Below are 24,400 nucleotides of genomic sequence, written 5' to 3' on the forward strand. Positions count from 1 at the left end.
GGCAACCTCCTCGTGAGAGGAAAGATGTCTCATATTCTTGTGTAAAATAAAAGCTCTAGATTCAGGATCCACTATGCCTGTAACATGTAAATTATTTTACACTTAATAAGTTATCATATTATCATAATTTTCCTTCTTTTTTTTATTTTCTTAAGTCATATAATGCCTTGAACATTCAGCCGTTCATTTACTATTATTGATATTCAATCAGTAAAATGTGGTTAGACTGTAACAAATTTCTCCCTTATTTCAAGCTTGCTTTTTTTCCAATCCTTATTGAACTTGTCCAGCTCGCCCCAGAGAGCTTAAGGAAATCACGGCAGATTGAGCAAATTGACAGGGACCTTTCCATGTTTTGAAAAGGATCAAGCCTTAATTTTGGTCCATGTCCCAAGACACGACAAACACCAGGCTTACACACATGTACATTTAATAACATCTGTCATTTCCTGTCGAGATGGCAACGCTGAAGGCTCATCCGTAAGTACATTTTACTGAAGAGCCGGGGATTTCATCACCCATTCATTTATTTACAGTCATATTTACAATGATTCAAAAGCTACTGTCAACACACCAATACATAATTCAGTTGTTTAACACATGTTGCACTGTATCTTAATCTGATGCAGTAGGCACAAAAAGTCTCTGTATTAAAAATTAAAAAAATCAAGGACCATTAAAATGATGGGTATATGTATCATGGCAGAACGGTTATACACTGAATAAACGTTATTTCTGTTGTCAAATATGTGATAGAAATGACTGGGGGGAAGACTGAGGACACGCTGGGGGGACTTTGTCTCAAAGCTGGCCTGGCTCTGTGTCCCCCCAGGAGAGCTGGAGGGATAGGGAAGTCTGGGCCTTTTTGTTCAAACTCCTGCCTCCAAAACTCAGCCCTCAGATAAATTTAGATAAAGCTGAAGAACACGGATGGATGTTCAAACAGCCTTCTGTTGGAGTCCGAGCCAAAAATGGTTTGGAGAAAAGGACACAATAATTAACAAGGCGGCGATGACGGAAAAACACGAGGTGCTGCTGCCTACTTTACAAACACACACACACATTTCTCAAAACTAATGATTTAATGGAGTTACTGTGTGTTTGATCCAATTAGAAGCAAATGCTGCTCCAAAGTTGCATTGTCTTCCGAACAATATAAGCTCAGATTTAAATCAGTGCTAATGTTATTGGTATTGTTATATCAGTCTGGCTCTTGCCAGGTTACTATAACAATAAAGACTCAAAAACATTTTTACGACTGAGTCTGAACCTGCTACGGTGACATGCACATCAGTGCACTTGTTCCCACTTCATACAGGCAGAAGGGCAGGCTCCCCACAGAGTTTACTCACTGTATCTCTCTCTCCAGTTTGTGGAAGGTGGGTCTACGTCGTGGCTCCCGCTCCCAGCACACCCTCATGATAGAGTAGAGCTCAGCAGGACAGTCTTCTGGAGCCTCCATACAATAACCAGCCTCTACCATCTCCTTCACCTCAGTCACAGTCTACAGCCAAGTGCAACACAAGAAATCAGGAAACAAAACATTTTAATGTGTGTTATGATAACGCAAACAAGGTCTAGATTTAATCAATATCATTAATAATAATGAATAATATAAATTATTATCCTTGTTCTTGGGCAGCATGGTGGCGCAGCGGTTAGCACTCGTGCTTCACAGCTAGAAGATCCTGTATATGATCGCCAGCTTTTCCGTGTGGAGTTTGCATAACCGTGCTCCGGTTTCCCCTACAACTAAAAGATGTACAATTCACCTGGCTCCACATCTGGAGACGGCTCCCTACGAGTTGCCCCAGTGGCATCGAAGGAGTCAATGGGTCAAATGCAGAGGACATTTATCTTAACCTAACATTAACCTTAAAAACAAAACCAGGACATGTTCACAATTTAATCATATTAGTCACAAGCTGAGCTTAATACCGTGTCTGCTCTTCTGTTTGCCAGGAGATAACACCTTACCAGTTCAAAATTTACAAGGTCAAAATGAACTCAACCACACATTATTGTGTAGATTAGATGTAATTAGCAACAGCAGCAGTGGGATTCAAGGAATGATTTGTGGATTTCTTAAAAGCACATTGATCCTCCTGCAGGCACTAACCAGTTCCCATAATGAGATTAAAACTGGGAGCAACGGGGGCACAACTAGAGCGACTAGATGAGTTAAGCCCCAAACTATACCTTTTTACAAGGGTTGTACAACCCTTATTTCTCTTCAATATGCCAAGTTCTGTGATGTACATCATCACCTTTGACTTTGTGTCGTTTCCTGATCAGACGTAGTCGATCAAGAGAGGAGGCGTAAGTGGCACATCTAATCTGTAAGCTTTGGCAGTGTATCCTCACTGACACTAACTAACAGAGTTACATAATTAGGTTGAGACTTTTCCTGCACTATTGACTTGGCCTCTTAAGCAGTGAAACGCCTTCAATTTCATACAAGGACGAACGACATACTAGCTTACGGTACGGCTGACGACCATATGAGAAAATCTCCCAAAGAAGAATGACATAACATCTGATTTGGTAGAAGATGTCTGCAATTAGAAAAAAATAATAAATAGCTTTTATACATTATTTTTTTTTTACAGTCAAACCAACATAATCAGGGGTTAAAGAAGAGTATACTGTGACTGGACAGGTGTAGGTCGAAGTGTATTTTTAATTGTAAACTTTTTGAAACACAAAAGTGTACATGTACACATTTGTAAAATAAGTCGTAAATTGACAAACCCCGTTTTTGAGGGCTTCAGGTGCAGTCCATTTGATGGGCATCCTGGCATTATCCGATGTCTTTGAGCCCAGCTTAGTCAGGCCAAAGTCACTGACCTTGGCCACATTGTTGTCAAAAACCAGAACATTACAAGCAGCCAAATCCCTGTGGACCAGCTTCTCTGACTCCAAATACTCCATCCCCTCGCACACGTCACTGCATCAAACAGGTTCATTATTCAGCAGGATGGCCCTCCCTCGGTGCTGTCCTTGTACTCACAGTGCATACTGCAGCAGCTGGCCAACGCGCACAATGGTCCGCCCTCTAGATCCTAGGAGGTTTACAAGATTTCCCTGCAACAAATACAAGCATGATGTGAAAATAACGGTTTTCATTGAGATCATAATGCAGGTGCTACTAAATGTTGATTTGTACGTTTATGCTTCTGACTCCTTGAACCTGCACTTTCAGACTGTGAACTTTGTCAAGAACTAACAGTAAGAGTGTGACATGTATATTTGAACATTTATCTGAAAATAAAACAAAATAAGTCTCAGCAGTTTGGTCTATAGATAATTACTGCACTGGGGAAAAACATATTTAGCACAAGTTACATTTTTGGAGTTGGAGTTGATGAAAATGAATGAATATTACCTTTTCCATGAACAATTCTCAGTCCTTTGTCCAAGATAACTCCTAACAAACGAACCAAGTTTTTGTGCTGGAGCTTGCTGAAATATAATGTTTTGTTTTTATGTAATTTCCCCCTTATGATCAATAGTGATCAGTAAAATAACTTATAAGGGACTCATGACAGTGGTCTTGCGCAGAAAGGCCTGAGCTGTCACATCACATTTAATGGTCTTTACTGCCACCTTCTGGTCTATATAGTGTCCTGCATAAACCGCTTGAATTAAAGAACAACAGATACTTTACTGAGTTCAGTTGGACTGAAATAAAATGTACAATGATAATAACAACAACAACAGGCTAAAACACTCACCACCAAACTCCCCTTCTCCAATAATCTAACCCAGAGTGAGTTTGGCAATGTCCAGTAGCCATCCAGCTGTAAAGAACAAAACGTAAAGTCACTGAAGAAAAACAGTAAATTACATCCTATCAAAAGGCCTAAAGCTACAAAAAATAATCATAATAATTAATGTGATAAATAAGTATATACCTCCTATTTTTTTGTGTCATATTCTTAACAGGCTATAGCTTTAGGACCCATCTTCAGCTTTCATAATAAGTGAAATTTTAACCCAAATAAAACCATTCATATCAATATCATTTTCAGCATTTGCAGAAATCTGTTAAATCGAGCAGTTATAATGAGACAGACAAAAACAATTTGTCAACCGTGATTAAAAGGCGAAAACCTGCCAAAGGGTAAACATTCCTCAAAACATTTATGTCCTGACTTTGAATTCTACACTTCCCTGCCTACACATCAGAGGTCCTACAAACGGGGCTGGATCGGCGAGGCTGCTGATGCTGACCATTTGTTTTATATTCAAATGAAAGTGTAACTACACATGGTCAGTGAGCATAAATGTGGTCATTCATAAAGGTTGCTGCAAACATGATGTAGAAAAATAACTTACTTTTAGAAAGCTCCAACTTTGCAGACTCAGTCCCTGTTTTTGGTTTAGGCTTAAATAATTGAGTTGCAATGGAGCCTTTGTTTTTGGAGTAAAACTGGAACAAAAAGAGACACTTGTTTATTCAATTGAGATGGTGATGAGGGCACATTGCTGAAGACATCTACAACCAAGTAAGTTTAAGAAAGAACTGAAATTTTCATTCAGCAGTGTCGACAGTAGATGTGTGGGTTATCTTTGTCTTTCAGCAACAAAGCTTTCACTGCATCCAACAAGTGCAGATAAAAGTGTTCATGAATTTTACATTTGACAAGGCTGGTATTTTTACACCATTGTTATGGCTTCGCAGCCTTAGGATCACTTGGAGAACAGAGGAGAAACAACATCAATGTTATGTAACCATGCCGTGAACAAGACCAAAAGCATGATAGAAAAATGTGTGGTCTTTCTGTGTGTATTGTGTGTATGCATTGTTCTGATTCAGTGCACAATAATCTGGCGGGATTATAGCTAATGTAATGTCTACTTCTTCTAGACACTTCTGCAAAGTAACATAATAAAATGAAAATAAACTTATAAAGACTTTTGACTGCAATATAAGAACTAGGGGTTTAAGATAATTGTCCATCCACAGCACAATTTCCTTTGACTGCAATTCAGCAATAGAACCAAAAAAAACTAAATCTGACCTCGATCATGTCGATGAGGTTGTAGAAATAGTGATGGTTGTCAATGGTCAACTTGTCCTGATAAATGACACGGTAGTGCATGACGTTTCCAGAGACACTGATGCAGAGGACGTAGCCCCCCAGATTCCCGCACAAGGAACAGGCCGTCCTCAGGAGGCTGCAGCTCACAGGCTGCTTCAGAGCCAGAGATTCTTCCATGAAACCAGCTGAAGGGACAGAAATCCATATTTAAATGGCCAAAATGGTTACAATATACAAAAGTTAATAGTAGTAAAACTAGATGTGACTTTTGATGAATGAATGTTGATTGAAACTCTACTTTTTGTTAGACACTTAAAATGCAAACATGCTTCCACTTAAGTTAAAAGAAACCCATGACTCTCCTAAAATATGTTGCAGCACATTAGGAAATCTTCAATAGAGATGCTGTGTACAAAATATTTCCTTAAGTGAGAGAAACAATAATTTTCTTGGTAGAGGGAAACAGAAATAATCAAGTAAAGGTTTAAAACAAAGTCTTTGGTTGTGTGAGTGAAACCTACCTGTGACAGTGAGGTAATAGTAGGTATGTGGATAAAATTTTCAAACTCCATAGAAAGGCAAGTAAATAGTTTAAGTGGAAAGATGTAGCAACCCCCAACAATATGCAATGAAATGTGTGTGTATATGTTCAGTATGAAGAAAGTCACAGCGGTTTCTAGTTCAAAATCAGCATCTGTCTTTAGTCCCGCCCATTCCATTGAAACAAATGGAGGTCAGTGTGACCTAAAAAGATAAATTACCAGAACTTTTTAAATATTCAAGATTCTTTCATCAAAATTTCAGTAAACATTGATTTAACATATTTCCATTGGTTGTATGTGTTAAAACATAATTTTATATTTTAGCTCTTTTTGTTCATTGGAGTTTGGTTTAATTAGGCTATTTTCAGTTGTGTCAGTGAACAAAAGTGGAGCTGAGTAACTGAATGGTGTTGGCACTAAGGTTTATCTCTTCCACACGTGCATTGGCAGTAGTGACAAAAAGTGTGGGGGAGTTTGAAAGATCACAAAACTTTGAGCAGCAAACGACAACAAGACCCTCTTCTTGTCCACCTCCTTCTCCACAGTGTCCACAGGATTTGAAAGGTGTTTATTAAATTCTTGCATATTGAAGTTAAAAATTAAAATTTGAATTTGCTACTGCGGGAGTAAATGAAGACCGATTCTCTCCATTTCTGCACGAGACTGAAGACAATTATCCTGATTCTTACTAGTCACATAGGCCATCTAATTTCAGCCAAAAAGGCCATTTGCTGTCCCGCTCTAATAATGATCAGGGCAAAACCCGGTCACAGATATTGGAGACAAAAATGGCAACTCCATTTTAGAAATCTCCACAAACTACTAATCAGAATCTCCGGGATACCACTTTGACCAATGAGACGAGCGTTTCCTGTGAACCGGCCTGTCAGGTCAGGAAAGAGGCGGAGGGGTGCTTGATTATGATGTTATGATTATGTTTACTTGAAAATTCTGTTACGCCTTCGTTTAGCAAACTAGGAGTGTCTTTCTGGTTAAAGTGGGGAGGAATTTCATTGTTTACTTTCAGATTTCCCTTTATGTCTCCTCACTTTGCAAACTTACAGACTATCACTTTAAGGGAAGAAAAAATAAAACTTGCATCAGAGGTTAAACGTTTTTATTTACTCCTCACTTTTAGGCAACACTACAAAGACAACTCATATCAGCAGTAAGTCTACTTGAGTACATGTATAGCCTGCAAAAATAACCTTCAAATGCTTTGATGAAATAAAAATACACAATTTTATATTAAATCTAACTTAAAATATCGGTTGTCTCCATTATACCACTACTCATTTTCATTAACAATCCAGATCTGCTTTTAAATACACTATACACAGACACGAAAAAGAAACAATCTTGTAACCACTTCAGTCGATATTCAGTCTAAGATACTATCACAAAGTTTGGTAGATTGGTGCACATTTTGAATAGTAAAAACAGGGCATTCAGGAACAATGCAGTTTAAGTGCTAAATGTCTTCAGCATGCTAAGAAGGCTCCTGCAACATTTCTATCACAGAATCTTGGAGTTTCCAGTACAAACTCATGCCTGATGGGTATTGATTGTTGGAAAAAACAAGCAAATGTTTGTGTTGGAATAAGTTATTCATTAATCTAGCAATCAACTAAAAAGAGTGCTTATAGATTATACATTAATCTGAGGTCATTATTGTGTTCTAAGAGGCACACAATACACTGGCCTCAGTCTCTTATTTAATTGATAAAACTGACCTGTAAATGTGCAACTATCAATGTAGATATGCCACCATTCGAAATTCGACTTTCTCAAGTGTGTTAACTTTGTGAAGTTCTTATGTGTAAAACCATTGTTGTGGATGCAGATGGTGTTTTGATTATATACGGTTTCTTCACATGTCATATTTTATAAACCTAAGGTGCTCACACACATCTCCTAAATCAATAACACAGGCATAATCTGCAGAGTTCTGTCAGCAGATTACACCTGTGAGTCAGCACTTCCACTTGGATGTATTCATTCTGTGCAGAGGTTAAGCAGTTTCTTCTTTCTTGTCTTTTTTGCCCTCACCCTCTCCTTCGCCGGTGTCACTGTTGTCTCTTCGGCGTTTACGATTGCGAGCACTGGCCTTTGATGCAGGTAGTGACTCCATCCCCAATACTTTGTGTATCTGACGGAAAGCAAGTAGTCGCAGGGCATGCTGGAGAGACAAAAGTTATCCAAATAAAAAACAAAAAAAAACATTACATGCATATAATAAAAATCTAGAATCAATTCCCTTCATGGGTCACTTTACCTGTGCACTTGCAGTAATATCTTCTCTAGCTTGAGGCGTCACACTTTTTAATGCATCTGTTTGATCTTTTTCACAAGGATCTAGTAACCCTGGTCCCCCTAAAAACAATGTGACATGAGGTGAGTGAAAAAGCTCCATATCACATGCTTGTGTATGCTTCTGACCTGGCAGCAGGATGCCAGTAGAGATGGACTCCAGGACTCTGCGCATGGCCTCTCCTGGACTGAGAGGTCCTGAAGCACTGCTAATGACCTTCTCAACCAACAGCTCCATCGCCTGGACAATAACATAATCCGTTTAATTAGGCCCGTAATAAGGAGCAGTACAATGTTAACCCTCCATTAGACAAGCACTACATTACCCAGCCAGGCATCTTTCCCCAGGTCGGGACACGCTGGCATAAATCTCTTAACACTCGGATAATGATGACACAGGACTGTAAACCATTGGCTCGAGCCTTTAAAACATATTAAAGAGTGTACAAAAGTATTTTAACCTTTGACAAAACTATAGTTTAATGTAGTCACTTTAGTCAAACAATTTACCTGAAACCATTTTGCATGACGAAGAGCAGCCAAGTAATTCACACATGTATCCTTATTCAACAAGTCAGGTGGGTCCTTTTCATCCACACCTGAGGCAGATAACATGGACTCAATACTACATGCTTAACCCACGACAAGTCAATGTTTGTACAAACACGGACATGATTAAAAAACATCTGATACAACACTTAGACAAGCTCTAACTGTTTAAAAAATCAAAAAACATTTTCTTATTAATGGTGTTGAGGGAAACAATGGCATTAAAAAAAAGAATAATTAGTTACATAACGCAAAAAGCCCAATTACAGAGATCATTAAAAGGCAATAGAAAGGAAATCCAATGCACTCATTATGAAGACACTTCAATATATTTACTTGGAGGAAAATACTTTTTTTTATCATTGCTACTGTGCAAACTGTACAGGGCTGAAAGTTCTCAAACCTAATCTTCTTCATATCACTCTGCAACAAACATCCCCCTATCTGGGATTGGCACCCAGATATTACTTTTGCTTCAGTAAGTGCTTGGGATTTCCTGTGCTTCACATAAGCTTGTTTTGCTTGACAACATGATGTTGTGATATTAATTTTGGACAATATGCTTCAGTCTGACTGTTTGCAAGGAAGGCCCACAAACACAGTTGATATAGCTTTTAAAATGTTAACAACATTGTTGAATGTCTATGTAAAGAGTGAACACAGTCGTATACATTATCTTTGAGGAAAGATTGAAGAGTGTTTGGAGGTTTCTCTGCTACAGTGATGGGATAATACAAAAGCTCGTCTCAGGAGTTCCATGTTAACTACAACTGCAGCAACAACAGAGGACATTAGCTTTCTCACATGGGAAATGCACAACTAAAACAAAACCACTTTTTGAAGGCATACCACTTAGAATCACACACCCACATTTATCCAGCATTTTAGAGTTGGACCAGTATCAAACTGCTTGAGCAGAGAAGGGCTACCTACTCTGGAAAGGCTTAATAAACATGGGCTTTCTGTTTTTAATATTCTTAGTGGTATGTAAACAATTGTGGTCTTACGATTAGCCTTGCCTAGGTCTGCTGATACAGAATGTGGGGCACTGATCAACAAACCCAAACAAAAGATAAAACAAAAACAGTGGCCACAGAAAACATTTCTGACATGTTTTCAAAATGGGAAAAACATTCAAATGCTGACAGTTTTTAACAGGTGGAGGAGTGTTTGCGACACAATGACCTACTGCACTTCTAATAATGAATAAAACAAATAATGGCATAATGGAGGATTAATAAATGGGCCTAATATATTTTTGCTTGATATTTTTATCATTGTGAGGCGATAAGAGGACACTCCTGCACCTTAGCCCTGATAATGCCTTCATATGACGCAGGGATGATGAGGGGAAAGGTCTCCCCTGGCCCTCAAAATCCCTTCACAAAAAGCCAAATAAATCAACAATAGATCTTTGGGATATGAGGTACTTTTCCAAAGCATTTCATCCCTGGGCATTATGTCAACAGTAATCTGAGCTTCAGTTGTCAGTCAGTTTCTGTGATAATTTCCCAGAGGCTTTTGTGAGCGCGTGTTCATGAGAAACACACCCCCTAGTGGCACAGAAAGGTCGGAGAGCCCGGCTTTTGATTCCCATGTTGTGCAAAAAAACAAAGAAATCAGGCCTTGTGTAAATACAAAACTGGGGAAAAAAATAAAGTAAAGTACATGTGATTTATTTATTTATTTTTATCTTTAAGTGTGACAGGAATAGAACATTTTCCTGTTTGTCAGGCTTAGACTTGCTATTTCTGGTATGTTTGTCTCTTCGAGCCTAACGGTGTAAACAACTGGGGAGATATTCTTGAGGAGCGTAATTTATAAAGTGCACTAACATTTTGTTGTATGGTACTGAAAGCTTTGGCTTCTCTAACCTTTCTCGGCCGCTTTTCCGCCTGCCTGCTTGTCCTTCTCAGCAGCAGGGTCCTCCCTCATCAGCGGCGAGGTGAGACAAATGGTCACCTGCATTTTGGGCTCCTTCCTTGAAAAAATGATGATGTTGGCCTCCTCAGGGTGAGCCTGCACCTCATACTGATCTTCAGAAAATGTCTGCCAGTTAAAAGGACACTTGGGATTATTCTCTACAGAGGAGAAGAGGTGTCGGGACATACTTCTGTCATCAATTTGCAGTATTCAAATATTCATTTTGTATAAACTGTGCATACGACAATATACTCTGTGCATTTTTTTAACATATAGTTTCAGAAGGACCTCGTCTCACTCTGTAGGACTCAGGTGTCATAACCAGGCAGTAAATCTAAAGATCAGTGAAAGCATGTTTTCATTAAACACTCATAATAGCTAGAACATGAGGGAGGAATAGTTAAATTACAGATTTCAACCCTTTGGTCTCATGCTTTGTTTTTGGAGTCAAGCCTTTGTTTTCACAGGCTTAACACAATTCAAAGTTAATCTGAACGCTGAATGTTAAAATGTGAGTATCACTAATGGTAATAAAATTACTTGTAACCTGAAACACAAGTAAACTGTCTATTACACAATAGGAATACAGACCACCACAAAATTATTAGAAAATGATGAATGTATTCATATTGTATAATAATACCATTTTATATATGTTCAGGTGCTGTAAAACTGTATTATGTCTGTCTTCTGTTATTTTCACTCACACAATCACATTATGTTCTTACCGCCAACTCCTTTGGCAGCTGTTTAGCAATGTTCTTCAGTAAGGAAATTGTAGGTTTCTTTGCTGTAAGTAAAATGAGCTCCACATTTCTGTCTCCACGAAGCAGCAGACCCTTGGCGAGGATGCCAACCCTCATTACTCCTTTAAGTAGGCGCCCTGAGTTTTCAGTGCTACAAAGACAAACAACATTTAAGCTCACACAAACTGAAGCCCTTTACAACGTAGTAATCTCAAATCAAACATACCTTTTATCATCTCCCTCTTCAGCATCAGTCGCAGGTACTGCTGGGGCGTCCTTCTCCAGCAGAGTGTCAGACACCAGTTTGAGGGCTCTCTCAGAGTGGGACACGATCCTCTGAACCGCCTGAAGCTCTTCCTCCACTGGATAAATGGTAGAGTGTTTGGCCATAATGTGGCGGTCATCAGGAGAGTCTGGTCGGCGAACACATGTCTGCTACAAAATCATTCATGTTGTTTATAAACTACAAACTGCAAAGTATATGTTTATTCATCACTTTCAAATCTCACCAGTAAAGGAGGCACAGGCATGCCAGGCCGGCTCATTAACGGCGGAGGAGCCATCCTCCGTCTCTGCTCTCCCCAGTACATCTGCTCTTCCTCCATACGCCTCCAGTACATGTCCTCTTCATATCGTCTGTAGAATATAATAATAATAATAATGCCTTACACTCGAATTGCGCTTTACAAGCCTGCATTACCAGGTTTCTCAAACAATACCCTGTAGTCATTATTCATCCACTCCATACTTGGTGGTGGTAAGCTACTGTTGTTGCCAAACCTGCCCTGGGGTAGACTGATGAAAGTGAGACAACCAGTGTGCGCCATCAGCACCTTCGACCACCACCACTCACTCCATTCACTCAGGCTTCCTGGTGTTCCCAAACGGTCTACCATCCAAGTACCAGCCAGGCCCTTCCCTGCTCAGCTTCCGAGATCTGACGGGATCGGGCAGAGCAAAGGCGGTATGGCTTCTGATATATTATATATGATATATATATACACATCTATAATATATATTTATATTAGATCATTTCGTAGATAGCCCTCTATTAAACTATATATCACAAAATGAGCTTAACATAAATGTATAGACAGTACATTCATGTTCTTGTCTACAGATATCACCTCATCTCCATGTGCCACCGCTGTTCATCGTCTCTCTGGCGCTTCAACACTGCCTTTTGTTTTTGCTTTTTCAGCTTGTTTTCCTGGAGTTTTCTGGCACGGTTACTAGGCTTTATCTCAACTGGGAGCTCAGGATTGACTTTTTTCTGGATGATGTATGAAAATAGAAGAAATACATAATTTGTCAGCATTATCTCAACTCACAGCATTGTGTTTTGCGATCAAATTTTCAAGTATACAGTAGCAGCCATAGAGGTTTCACATTAAGGTCATAGTCTACCTTGTACTGTAGCCTGTGCCTTCGTCCCTTTAGATGCATGTCTTTAGCATTAGGGTCGTTAAAGCTGCATTCACATAATTTGCAATGGAACCTGATTACTTTTCCATCTTCATTACAAACCTGAAATAAGGTGAAATTGTAATGCTCAGTGAATGTAGTAAGGTGTTTATTTTGGTTTGCATCACATTTCAGTGGTATAACTTACTTCCTCAACATAATTGTGCCCCACTGGCTGGATGTCTCCCTGACCACCACTGTCCTCATCATCACTTTGAACTGACTGCTGCATCGCCTCGTCCATTTTAGGAGCCACTACCATTTCAGGCGCTGCAGGAGAACGGGGTATTGACTTAGTGGCTACAGAGTGAGACACACAGAAACAGTTGTATCTTGAAATTGAAGGAAACATTGTAAATCAATATGTAAAGGTAAAAAAGAAAGCATGGTTTCTTACCAATGACTGCTTTTGAGGGTGCTGATTTCTTTACTGGTATAGGTGTTTTCACAGTGTTCAGAGCAGCTAGTTTAGCAGCACCTGTATTAGTAGAGGTGGTAGAGACAGAGGCTGATGATGAGCTGAACAGTGAGGACTTTCCGGCTGTTGCTGTTGTAACTACAGGATTTGTGTTGACTAGTACAGGCTCGGTGGACGGTATTGGCTTTCCCAGCTTGGTGTGAAGTTTAACCACCTGTTTTAACAAATGAAAACATCATGCTGAAGAGGCTAAGAGATGCAGTGTTCATGAAGGTCAAATAAACGGATTATAATTTAACAATTACCTTTTGGTGTTTAGCTCCACGAATGTGCGCAGCATAAGCATCTACTCCAGTACATGAAACGTCACATAACTCACAGCGCAGCTGAGTCTGGACCCCTCTAGGCCCAGTACTGGCCCCTGTTTGTCCCGCAGACTTGAGGGCAGCTTCTTTTTTTTTGTGCTTTTGGCCGTCTAAGTGCTCTCTGTATGTCTGATTAAAATAATAATAACACCTTTTTTTTTATCCAATAAATACTCACATTGACAATTTACGTATCTAAAATAACAACATGTACCTGAGGGCCTGCACAGCTAATCTTGCAAATGTCGCAGTAATGCAGCTGGGGCTGCTTGGGTGGACCTTTAGGCTTTAGCAACTTGCTTTGGTGAAATGACAGCTTCTTGTAATTGTTTGCTGCAGGAGCTGCCACCATGTTGCTTCCTGAATTGCTCCAAGATGAACTTGTGAGCTGCTTATGAGGAGTTTGGATGGGCGCTTGGGGTTGTTGCGGCTGTAGAGGCTGCTGTGGTGGAGGCTGTGCAGTCTGGAAATAGGAAGGAGTTGATGTGGAAGTGTACCCAGAGGAATCATAACTGGTGTAGTTGATGCCTAGAAGTGAATGAAAAAATAACCACTAGACGTCAACAATGATAAAATATAATAGCTCTTCAATAGTCATGTAAATTATCTTCAAATCAAAAGTTTGACAAGCATTAAACTCACCTGAGTACGATGAGGCTGAAGCAGTGGAGCTAAATGACGTGTACGATGATATTGGGGTTGGGGGTTGCTGGACACTGGTGGTTGCAGGATAGATGTTGTAGCTGGTTGACACCGAACTTGCTGGCGCAATTGGTTTCAGAGCTGTTATTTGCCTCTGTGGAGGAGGTGGTTGGCTATACACAGTGGTAGGTACAGGATTGTACGCACTTTTCACTCCCACTAAGGGTAAAACCCATTAAAAAGGGACAAATGAGCAAACAAGACTGTAATACAATAACTACTATGTAATGGAAGTGGAACAATTCTAGATGTTGGTATTTCAAAATTGACAAAAAATACTCACAGGTTTGGTAGTAATTTTCAGTGGCTGTCCTTTGGGCTGAGGCATTGCTCGTCTGATAGTACTGTTTATTATCAAAGGTAGTCACAGCTGCAGGACGAGCATAGCTGTAAGTGTCCTGCTTCAAAAAAAGTTAAATCCTCATTAGCAAATAGTGTCAGAAGTGAATGTATGAGAATTGTGAATGAAATCTTTTAATAAGAGTGACTAACCGTGTCAGAAAATACCTGGTACGTCTGCTGAGTGGTAGTGGGCTGTGGAGGCGCAGGTGGATCTGGCTGCCTATAGGTAAAATCAGGAGGGGCCTGGTGGCTCTGATATGTGGGATAAGGTGCAGACGCAACAGGCCGTGCTGCTTGCACTGGCGCTGCTGAGTAGGATGCAGCTGTCACAGGATGAGCGACAGCAGGGGCCTGCTGGACACTGTAACTGGCTGTTGAAGGGTGGGAGTATGCTGGTGGAGGCTGAGTGCTAAAAAGGAGATTGATAGCACAAAATGACCAATAACTTATGACTGTGTTATATTTATGCTAAAGGACATTGATCAGTCACAGAGTGTAACATATTAGATGACGAGTTTAGCACTGATGCAGCATATTTGCAGCGAAAGCACGATAAACACAATAAACACATTGAATAAGCTTGCATGAGCAAATAACTACAAGACTGAGAGACAGGGTGACCACCTCAAAAACCACTAAAAGTGAGACCTCACTTTTCGTAAAAGTGAGACCTCGCTGTTAGTGTCAAATGTTGTCCCGTCACATTGTTTTATGTCAAGTCTGTCCGGCTTGACATATTTAGATACTAGAGATCAACATAACAGCATGTCATTTACTTAGGACACACGATATTGCTGTACTGCTGTGCAGAGGTCCCGGTGGTCACCCTCCTGACATTGTTATGATGATAGTTACAGCAATAAAGAAAAGAGGTTATCCACATTTACATCTGGACAAAAACAAAACCTTCAACAGCAGCGAAATTAATGGCACTTTCCACTCAATTCGCTAACTGTTGCTATGTTGTGACATCACACGCATAACCTCTATATGAGGGTTATTATATAGCTTTTTTTTAGCTATGCGAACAGTGCGAATACAGCAGTTTGAAAGTTACCTGTCCTACACACAGAAGCAAATATCCACATAAGTACAGGAATCGTTATTGACAACATCATGTCAGTGTCTGAATCGCACTCAATTTTCACAAACAGATTGTCCATTTCTCCAGCTTTGGCCTAACTACGACCTCCGACAGTGTTAGCTTAAAACGGCAAGCTAACTATTTGCTGTGTTCAAGCACCCATCGTTTCGATATTGTAAAAGAAGACTGACTTTATGATATGGCGCTGAGCTCAACATCTCTAGATGAAATGGTTCACTGACAGACACTTACCTGTACTGACCGGCACCATGTGAAAAGCCGAAGTAATTGCTTGCAGCCATCTTGGTATCGCCAGCTGCAGCGGCTACAGTGCAGCAAAGACGTGCAGGCTCGGCAAGAGAGATATCTCCTCCCTGCAGTCTGGGCTAGATTTTTGCTCAGCTTCATGATGATTAAGATAAGCGTATAAATATAAATGTTCAGCTGTATGTAGGTTATTGGCTTTTCAATTAGTGATTTATTTTTTCTCTCAACGACTAGGTGTGGTAAATGTCCATTATAGGATGTTTGCGTCACTTTTTATCCACATTTAAAGTAAACCGCAAGATTAGAAAGTAGTTCTTCATCTTGGTTCCCTTAAATATAGGAGCCGCTGAAGTTTGCTGCGCTAAAGACAAACATCTAAAGACCTTCTAATTCATGCATGTGCTTGTAGAGCTAGTAATAACCTGATCAGATATTGCTAACTTTTTTGTTTTTGTAAGCAGTTGAATTAAAAGACCTGTCATCACTGGCTGCCCCGCTGCACTAGTTGAGTGGGCGGTGTGAGTTGGGGTAAGGCTTGTGAAACACTGGGGGAAAAGGAGGAGGAGAGGAGTGATGCTGTTGCCAGGGAACAGTGACCATATTATCACACAGCTGGATAATCTATGGGGGCTGAGAGACACAGAGAACATCTAGCCTATTCTTTACATTGCCTACATTGAGGTAAATGAGCATATATTTTGGGGGGAGGTGAGGGAAAAAAAAAAAAAAAAGAATACAGTAGAATGTGAAAACAGAGACGAGCCAAGGATACAAGGACGGTCAGAAGTGTGTTTTGGAGGTTGCAGTTTATATAGAGTCAATCTGCCGTGTCCCCCTTCATGCTCAGCCTTTGGACTAACAAAGGTGTCCAGAGGCTGAGGAGGGGAGAGGGGATCCTACACAGAGGTGGCCCCTGTCCTCAGAGTCAGACACCTGCAGCTGGCTCAAAGCTGACATCGAAGACACTGTACGACTGTCTGTGAGTGCCGGCATGTGCATTTGAATCAGAAGAACACAGAGTGAGAGGACATTTCAACGCCTGCCCGATGGGTTTCTGCTGGAGGAGAGGACACCTATCTAATATTTATCTGAGGAGGGAAAGGAGAAGATAAGCATCCACCAATTCTTTGCACATGTGAGTATTACTAATGTCTCACTACCTTTAAATAACTGTGGATAATTCTGTAACAAGGGTATTCTTTTTGGTGTTCCTCATTTGACCTACAAAATGTGTGAGGCAGTTTTCCCCAATGCATGCTTGAAATTAAAAATAGGTTTTAACTGACATCTATATTTCTCATGTATAATATACATATGTGATCATAATGTACAGTAGCAAATCAATTGTTTGTTTGTATTTTCCTGTTTCTTTGTGTTTGAGGATTACTTGCCTAGCTGTACCGATTGTCAGTTCAAATTGACTGGTTTATAGTTCTCCAACCTGCATCTCTGATGCCACCAGTAACTCCCCAGCTCTTTCAAAGTAATCTCATAAGTTTGATGAGTCAAGCTGATGTATTTTCTCTTTATGCACCAAATTATTCCCACTGAACATGAACAGCATTTAAATTATTTAGGAAACCAAATAAATTGTCTTTCATTGTGTTGAAATATTATCTTGGCTGTACTGTCCAGAGTGTACTTGAGTCCCATAGTTAAGTATCCTCAAACTGTGTAGCTCTCTGACATTTTTGTTTAGTTAAAGTCACTTATGGAGGGGAGAAAAAGAGACCTCCTGACCTGCTTTATTTGTTGACCACAGATACACACACATCCACACAAGTGCCAAAGACAGAATTATAACACATAGAGCGGGTAGTGAACTACAAAAACTTAACAACAACTCAACATCTCAAGCTGTTATTAAAAGCTTTGGAAAAATGAGCTAATTGGGGATTCAGTGTTTCCCATAGAAAGACTTTCTTTAGTTTTTATAAAGACTTTCTTTATATTTTTTGTACCTAAATATTTTTCTGTAAAGAAGTCACTTCTTACTTTTGTTTACTCTGTAAACATTTTGTACCGTTTGCTATAGTTTTATGTCTTTCTGATACAGTGGGGAAAAAAATATTTGGCCAAAATCCTATAGAAAGCCTATGGGGAACTGACCAAATACTTATTTCCCCCACTGCAATTGAAGAAGGAAAGGTATAGTTTTGCCTATGCCAGTTTTGACAAGTACACGTTCTGTTTTTCATGTGTATCAATAAGTGAATGAAACTGATTAAGATTAGGGTTTAGAGAGTTCATGGCTGGGGTTTGAAATTGTACATTGAGTGTTGATTTTGAGGGTGCAGTGGAGTCAGTCACATGCCTATCACATGTGCTCCTGTGGGCCCATGTGACCCTCAGTTGTTCCAACCCACTTGTTTTTTCTCTCTTTTTTTATACCCAAATCCATCTATTATAATCGCTGTATCGAAAACTATTATTCCTGACTAAAATGTCTGGGTGTCTTAGATAATAGGAATATGTTTTTTTTAAATTCCTTATTCTTCTGTAGGTGTTTGGCTTCTGTACTGTGAGGGATGGGCACCACAGAGGCAACGCTGCGAATAGAAAACATGGAAGTGAGAGATGAGTGGCAGGATGAAGACTTCCCCAGGTATGAATTAATATTTAGTTACCTATATTCTCAATTCTAAAGGTCCCTCTTTTGTTGTTTTGTGTTTTCACTAAATTCTTATGATGACTTCCTTAAAGACATTCAAAACAATACAGAAATACCTTTAAAATGTTCTAATCCAATTCCATATTATGTAATAAAACAGTTCTTATTTACTTACTTACTATTGTGATATGCAAATCACAAAGACTACATATATTTATGATCTCCTTTGTAAACAACAAAATATTCAGTGAGAAGATGCTGCAGGTGGTCATCAAGATCAAGTGTGAGCCGAGGAGCATCAATTTTGCAAAACATTTTGTCTCCATGAGAATTAGTATTTATAAAACCTTCTAACTCTGTTGTTTAGACCTCTACACACATGTCTACAAACAGTTTTTCAGAACATGTGTAATTGTATAGAGGTCAGCATATAGTACTTTACAGCAGCTTCAGGACCACAGAGAGGTGTGGAAAATATTAAATCTGTAATATTGACTATCTCCCCCCTCCCCCTGGATGAACTATGGGAGGGAGGAAATAGAGGAGCAGGTGCATCTCTCTCTCCGCAAATGATCTCGGGCTACGTCATGTGACGCAGCAGCAGCACTAGTCAACAACACAGCATCACCAGGAAAATGGTGGCAGCAGGTTTTGCTTAATAACAAGCCATTGCAGTAGTCTGAGTTTCTCAGCGTAAAGGCTTTAAATAGAAACGTGTGGAGTCAGGAAGCTAATCTGGATTGGGCCTAACTGCAGCAGAATTCCCTGAAGGTAAGGATACAGATAATGCACGAGCTAATGGATCGGCAGAGAATGGAGCAGTATAATAATAGACTTGCGTTTGTTCAAGAGAAATACTGTGGACTATGGAGGCTATTTGCACTGAATCATCCACTACAGAGAAAGTGAAAGATGTCTATCTTTTAACGGGCATACATCTCTCATTGTGTGCAGTAGAGATTGGCCAAATACGAATGAATAGTGCTCCTCTGTGGTTATTACTTCCAACTCTACAATTATTATGCCTTTTTAAAAAACATTGTTTTTAGTAATTTCTGGTCTCCCCCTCTGGCAGCTCTCCTTAAGGCCTTTTTGTGCCTTGACAGTGACTGTGCTCAAATGTCGGCTCTCACACTGTAATCTGTTCAATTCTGCCAGCCATACCTCCAGCACCCCATGTTTCCCTTTGCTGGGGAGGTGAAGGGGAGGCATTCATTTGATTCTGTACAACAAAAGAAAAAAAATCATACTCACTGTTTTGGGATATTCATGCATATTATCATTTTAATAAAAATAATTTAAAACATGATTCGTATTTCACAACAGACCACTCCCAGAGGACGGAGACATGGATCCCTCCTGTGGGCTCTCTGATGATCGAACCTGTAAGTAACCTGAAAGACGAGCATTACACACTTTTACTAAATACTATAATGTGTTGGATTTGTACTTTTTCTTAACTTGCAGCCCCACCTAACTCCTTGAACTTGAGCCCGTCCCAAGTCAGAGGACCTCACCCGAAGCGCCGCACTCTGATTGCTCCAGAGATGAATCTATCTCTAGACCACAGTGAGGGCTCACTTCTGTCAGACGACTTCCTGGATACGCCTGACGACCTGGACATCAACATCGATGACATTGACACACCAGACGAGACCGACTCACTTGAGTTTATCACCAACGGCAACGACCTGGAGTGGGAAGGTCAGTCATGACGCAGGATGGCCAAAGTTGGGCGTCACGGTGGCGTAGTGGTTAGTGCTCATGTTTCACAGGTAGAAGGTCCTGGGTTCCTTCCCTGGCCCAAAAGTAGCTTGAGTGGAGTTTACATGTTCTTCCCGTGTCTGTGGAGGTTTTCTCCGGGTACTACCACTAAAAACATGTACAATAGAATAGGCCACGATGAGGAACAGTGTATTTGAGAGTGTGAGTGTGATACAATGAATGGAAGTGAGCCCATTGGTACAATCCGGTGTTGTATGTTTACACGTATCCATCCATCCATTTTCTTCCACCTGTCCGTTTCCGGGTCGTGGGGGCATCTGTTGGAGCTGCCCAAATCACATTGCACCAGCCCCTTATGGCTCCTCCTGCAGGTGGTGGGTCCACAGAAGGACGGCCTCATGATTTTAACCGGGTCTGTTGGTCTCTCATATGGGGCTTCTGAACCGCACTTTGTCTGAGCCGTCACCTTGGACCTGGTTGCCATGGGAGACCCTACCAGGGGCATGAAGCCCCCGACAACAGAGCCCCCAGGATCATTGGGGTGCTCAAACCCCTCCACCACGTTACGGTGGCGGTTCCAGGAGGGGATGTTTACACGTATGTGTGTTCATTAATATGCACTGACCGTCCCAAACAAATAAACAGATAAATATAATTATACAATTTGATGATCCTGTTGAAGGCAGAGCTTAGGTTCACAAACCTGCTATATTAATACTGTATTATGGCTGGATGGCAGCTTTACACCTGTTCACTGATAATAGCAATAAAACCGATTCTGGAAAAAAAGTGCCACAATATTTTGTTCATTTGTGCAGACACATGATTAATTGTGCATTAGTTTCATGTGGATAGGCCCAGTTATTACAAAGGTATTAAACATAAACCAGGTTAATGTGATGGTTAAATGTAACAGTAACTGTTATATTTAACCATATTTGACCATTTGACCAGCAGCATACAACGGTTTTTAGTTTTAGTTTTTTTTAGCTACTTGTAGTTTTTTAGTGACCACTTTTACCTGTGCCCTTAAATTTTGTGACAATAAATTAAAGTGAATGAATCTGTTTAACAGGTAAATGGTCAATCCTTGTTCAGTATTCTGACCTGTCTATCTGAATATTGAACTTTAGAATGTTTTGACAGACAAACATTTTTTTCTGTAAATAATGTCTTGCTTGTCTTCGAATAATGAAACAAATGAATGGCATGCATTAAGCTACTTTTAATGTTCAGATGATGCACCAATGGCCAGTGCTAAGGCAGCACCTGGAAACTGTTTGGGCGAGGATGAGGATGGGAATGCTAATGATCGCCTTTGGAGGACAGTAGTGATTGGAGAACAGGAACATCGCATCGATATGCAAATCATTCGGCCATATCTCAAAGTCATCTCACATGGGGGTAAGGTACAATGTTGGAAACAAATCATTTACAAATAATAATTCAATCATGATGTTTCGAGTATTTTCTTAATACTCAAAATCGGAAGTTAAAACGGCCGTATAATATAACAATGCAGTTATGTACATGCCTTATATAATGTATTTAATGTGCTTCTCTCAGGATATTATGGAGAAGGACTTAATGCCATCATTGTGTTCTCTGCGTGTTACCTGCCTGACAGCAGCAGCTCTGATTACCACTACATTATGGAAAACCTGTTCTTGTAAGTGGACTTTTTTATATCAAAATTGAATACTCAAAGTAATGAGCACATTTTTTTCTAGATATGTGGTGAGCAGCTTGGAGATGCTGGTGGCGGAAGATTACCTGATCATTTACATGAATGGAGCCACACCTCGCAAAAAGATGCCTGGAATCAGCTGGCTGAAGAAATGTTACCAGATGATTGATCGGAGGTGAGCAAAGCACATCTACCTCATGTGTGTGAAAAGGATTTATCTGTGTAATACAGTATTTTTGTTTGTTGTTCTGGCAGATTGAGGAAAAACTTAAAATCTCTAGTCATTGCTCATCCTACTTGGTTCATAAGGACTGTGCTGACCATATCAAGGCCGTTTATCAGGTAAAACTTTATAGAAAGACAATTATTAAACTTTATGAACCACATTTCAACAAGATTACATTAATATTTTCTTCAATACAACTTCTGTTTGCTTTATAGTGTCAAGTTTATGAATAAGATCCGGTATGTGCACAGTCTGGGTGAATTAGCTGAGATTGTTCCTATGGAGCACATCCATGTGCCGGAGCTTGTAGTGCAGTAAGTGTCTCGTAACACTAGGTGGCAAATATTCACCATCATGAAAAAGAAGCCAACAAAAAACACACCTTTAGCAACAAATCTTGTGATTTTACTGTACAATCTTTGTTATAGGTATGATCAAGAGAAAATTAAAGCACGGAGGGAAAGGTAAATGTTTATTTTCCATCTACTTGTCTATGGAAACAAAGTGCTTACTTTATGTGAATGTGCAGGTTGGAGCAACAGCAGCAGCAGCAGCAGCAGCAGGACAAAGAGCAGTCTCCCTCTCAGGATTCAGCAAAGAAGTCTGAGAGGTTTTTAATACTCCCCAATACAAACATCACAGCTTTTAGAATTTCAGTATTTTGCTTTTTTAACTTTGAAATTGTATTTCTCTGTTTTACAGGCCGATTTCAATGGCAGATTAATTTGATCCTTAGAAAAGACAGAGCTGCAAGGCCAAGGTAAATACATGATACATACAATACGAAACAGTCATGATCGGAATAGAACGTTTCTGACAATGTTGTGAGGAAGTTGATTTCTTCACTTCTTGAAACATGTATTCGACTTTCGTAAAGTATTTGATTTTACTATAATAGTGACAACTTTAACAACACTTCTTTAGCAAAACGTTGTTTTTTCTCTTTGGTTTGGTTTTCAAACTAAGACAAACTAACTGGAAATATTTGTGTTTTTTACAGGAACAAGAAGCATGAAGACTTTGCTTAGTCTTAAGTTCTTGTTCTTGGCAATGTCTTCCTTCATAAATCTATATGGGGCCACAGTTCTTTTCTTTATGCAGAAACAGTTCACATTTGCTGCTCCATGTTGTTATTTACTATGCTTTGAATGGTAAGGCTATAAGACAATGCCGGTGCAGTTACAAATCAATGTTTCTATTTAAGGGATTTTGCATTTCCGCTGTATTCATGATAACCAGCATATGCTCAATATACAATGCAATAGATTTCCTGCATGTTTGTTACATGTCAACGCCTTTCAGATCAAGTCAACATTGTTCTTTATGCCAGTGCTTCATAATACTATTTTTACGTGCCTTTTTTTGAATAAGAGCATATTTTTCAAAACTCAAGCATATCATTTAAAGTGCTGTGACATAAACAAATACATAAATGTTGCATTCTGTTCAATATTACAAGCTCTATAAAGGTTTGTCAGAGGCATAATGGCTTATATTGGACCATTAGGGCTAATATAGTGTCCATGTTTAAACAACATTATGTCTTCCATTTCTGGGTTTGTAGCAGAAGGTTATAAATGTTTTTATTTTTCTAGAAATTATACACGAGCACATTCACTTCCATGGATGTGTAATGAGGACTGAGTGATGTAGCAATGTGTTCGCTAACATTAACAGATTACTCTTTTCTCTCAAGTAAAAGCACTTTTGCCCTTTTGTTTTTCTTTGTGTTTAGTGAGATTTTTGTACAGTAACCATAATGGCTATTTTTCCACCCCTCTTTTTTTGTAGAAACAAAAAAAAGAAAACATTCAGGCAATGTTTGAACTTAACTTTAGCTGTAGCATAGCCTTTTTGAATACACTTGGCTCAGACATTAAATGATTTTCATATTAAAAGCACAAAGTAGTACCATGTTATATCTGCCTTGACTGGACATCATATTTGTGTAAAATTATACATAATAAACAATTGCATCAAATGTTTGCCTGTTTTTATGTATCTATATGCAGATTAAGCTAAGTGATGTTGTATGAATGAAATGTACTGGGTATTTTGGTTGGTTCTTGCAGACTGCAGTTTCCTCTGCCTGATCATGGGCACGGGGCTTCCTGTGCTGTCCCAGTTGGCAGAACGCCCTCACCAGCCTCTATCAGAGCATGTGATGCTCAGACAGTAACCTTTCACCTCCAGTGTCTGAATTATTATGAGACAAACACTGAGCTTCACTGACAAAAAACAAAGGTTAAAATAAGCCCAGATATTAGTAGTCAATAAAGAAGTGATTCTCCAGTGAAATATATTAACTCACACGATTAACATAGAACTTAGCTGTAGAGATATCTGATCAAGGTTTGGCCTTTCACATTTTAGCTATCAAGCCAATACAAGTAG

The 24,400-nt window shown here is 39.6% G+C and overlaps 3 protein-coding genes across 9 annotated transcripts; 1 reads left to right on the plus strand and 2 right to left on the minus strand.

Moving 5' to 3' along the window:
* Window positions 1-1,348: 1,348 nt before the first annotated feature.
* matk (megakaryocyte-associated tyrosine kinase) lies at window positions 1,349-5,250 on the minus strand (the record flags this gene model as incomplete). The annotated part of the gene is given in 12 exon segments (XM_079574371.1): window positions 1,349-1,504; window positions 2,476-2,555; window positions 2,748-2,947; window positions 3,011-3,084; window positions 3,386-3,395; window positions 3,397-3,462; window positions 3,539-3,638; window positions 3,735-3,759; window positions 3,763-3,800; window positions 4,339-4,432; window positions 5,025-5,145; window positions 5,147-5,250. Coding segments are annotated over 12 exon segments (1,068 nt in total).
* Window positions 5,251-6,719: 1,469 nt separating this feature from the next.
* zfr2 (zinc finger RNA binding protein 2) lies at window positions 6,720-15,845 on the minus strand. 6 transcript variants are annotated; one of them, XM_079575095.1, is made up of 19 exons: window positions 15,743-15,845; window positions 14,557-14,815; window positions 14,348-14,462; window positions 14,005-14,223; window positions 13,577-13,890; window positions 13,303-13,491; window positions 12,977-13,211; window positions 12,728-12,879; window positions 12,523-12,642; window positions 12,243-12,388; window positions 11,625-11,751; window positions 11,342-11,550; window positions 11,098-11,266; window positions 10,321-10,495; window positions 8,408-8,496; window positions 8,224-8,319; window positions 8,027-8,138; window positions 7,863-7,960; window positions 6,720-7,766 (listed from the first exon to the last, which is right to left on the minus strand). In XM_079575095.1, the coding sequence occupies exons 1-19, from the start codon at window positions 15,790-15,792 to the stop codon at window positions 7,599-7,601; spliced, it is 3,042 nt and encodes a 1,013-aa protein (XP_079431221.1). In that variant the 5' UTR covers window positions 15,793-15,845; the 3' UTR covers window positions 6,720-7,598. The 6 variants fall into 6 exon arrangements, with proteins under 6 accessions (XP_079431221.1, XP_079431219.1, XP_079431218.1 ...); XM_079575093.1 differs by having other exon boundaries at window positions 7,863-8,138; window positions 14,572-14,815; XM_079575092.1 differs by having other exon boundaries at window positions 7,863-8,138; window positions 14,348-14,465; window positions 14,572-14,815.
* A 492-nt stretch (window positions 15,846-16,337) lies between these two features.
* On the plus strand, window positions 16,338-23,329 carry atcaya (ATCAY kinesin light chain interacting caytaxin a). 2 transcript variants are annotated; one of them, XM_079575413.1, is made up of 13 exons: window positions 16,338-16,892; window positions 18,261-18,362; window positions 19,695-19,753; window positions 19,836-20,072; window positions 21,330-21,497; window positions 21,660-21,762; window positions 21,824-21,955; window positions 22,036-22,122; window positions 22,222-22,320; window positions 22,435-22,470; window positions 22,536-22,616; window positions 22,709-22,766; window positions 23,007-23,329. In XM_079575413.1, the coding sequence occupies exons 2-12, from the start codon at window positions 18,286-18,288 to the stop codon at window positions 22,728-22,730; spliced, it is 1,101 nt and encodes a 366-aa protein (XP_079431539.1). In that variant the 5' UTR covers window positions 16,338-16,892; window positions 18,261-18,285; the 3' UTR covers window positions 22,731-22,766; window positions 23,007-23,329. The 2 variants fall into 2 exon arrangements, with proteins under 2 accessions (XP_079431539.1, XP_079431540.1); XM_079575414.1 differs by lacking the exons at window positions 16,338-16,892; window positions 18,261-18,362 and adding an exon at window positions 18,940-19,139.
* The last annotated feature ends 1,071 nt before the right edge of the window (window positions 23,330-24,400 follow it).

Source organism: Gobius niger (genome assembly GCF_951799975.1).
Source record: "Gobius niger genome assembly, chromosome: 17".
NCBI classification, from domain to species: domain Eukaryota; kingdom Metazoa; phylum Chordata; class Actinopteri; order Gobiiformes; family Gobiidae; genus Gobius; species Gobius niger.

Excerpts from the sequence above, each read along its gene's own strand:
- zfr2 (XM_079575090.1), bottom strand. The coding sequence starts at position 15,792 with ATGGCTGCAAGCAATTACTTCGGCTTTTCACATGGTGCCGGTCAGTAC. Across the intron at positions 14,224-14,347 it reads TGAAAATTACTACCAAACCT|TGGGAGTGAAAAGTGCGTAC; the intron begins GTGAGTATTTTT and ends TTTTACCCTTAG. Across the intron at positions 13,212-13,302 it reads GTGGAGCTAAACACCAAAAG|GTGGTTAAACTTCACACCAA; the intron begins GTAATTGTTAAA and ends TTGTTAAAACAG.
- atcaya (XM_079575413.1), top strand. The coding sequence starts at position 18,286 with ATGGGCACCACAGAGGCAACGCTGCGAATAGAAAACATGGAAGTGAGA. Across the intron at positions 21,763-21,823 it reads ATTATGGAAAACCTGTTCTT|ATATGTGGTGAGCAGCTTGG; the intron begins GTAAGTGGACTT and ends ATTTTTTTCTAG. Across the intron at positions 22,617-22,708 it reads TCAGCAAAGAAGTCTGAGAG|GCCGATTTCAATGGCAGATT; the intron begins GTTTTTAATACT and ends TCTGTTTTACAG.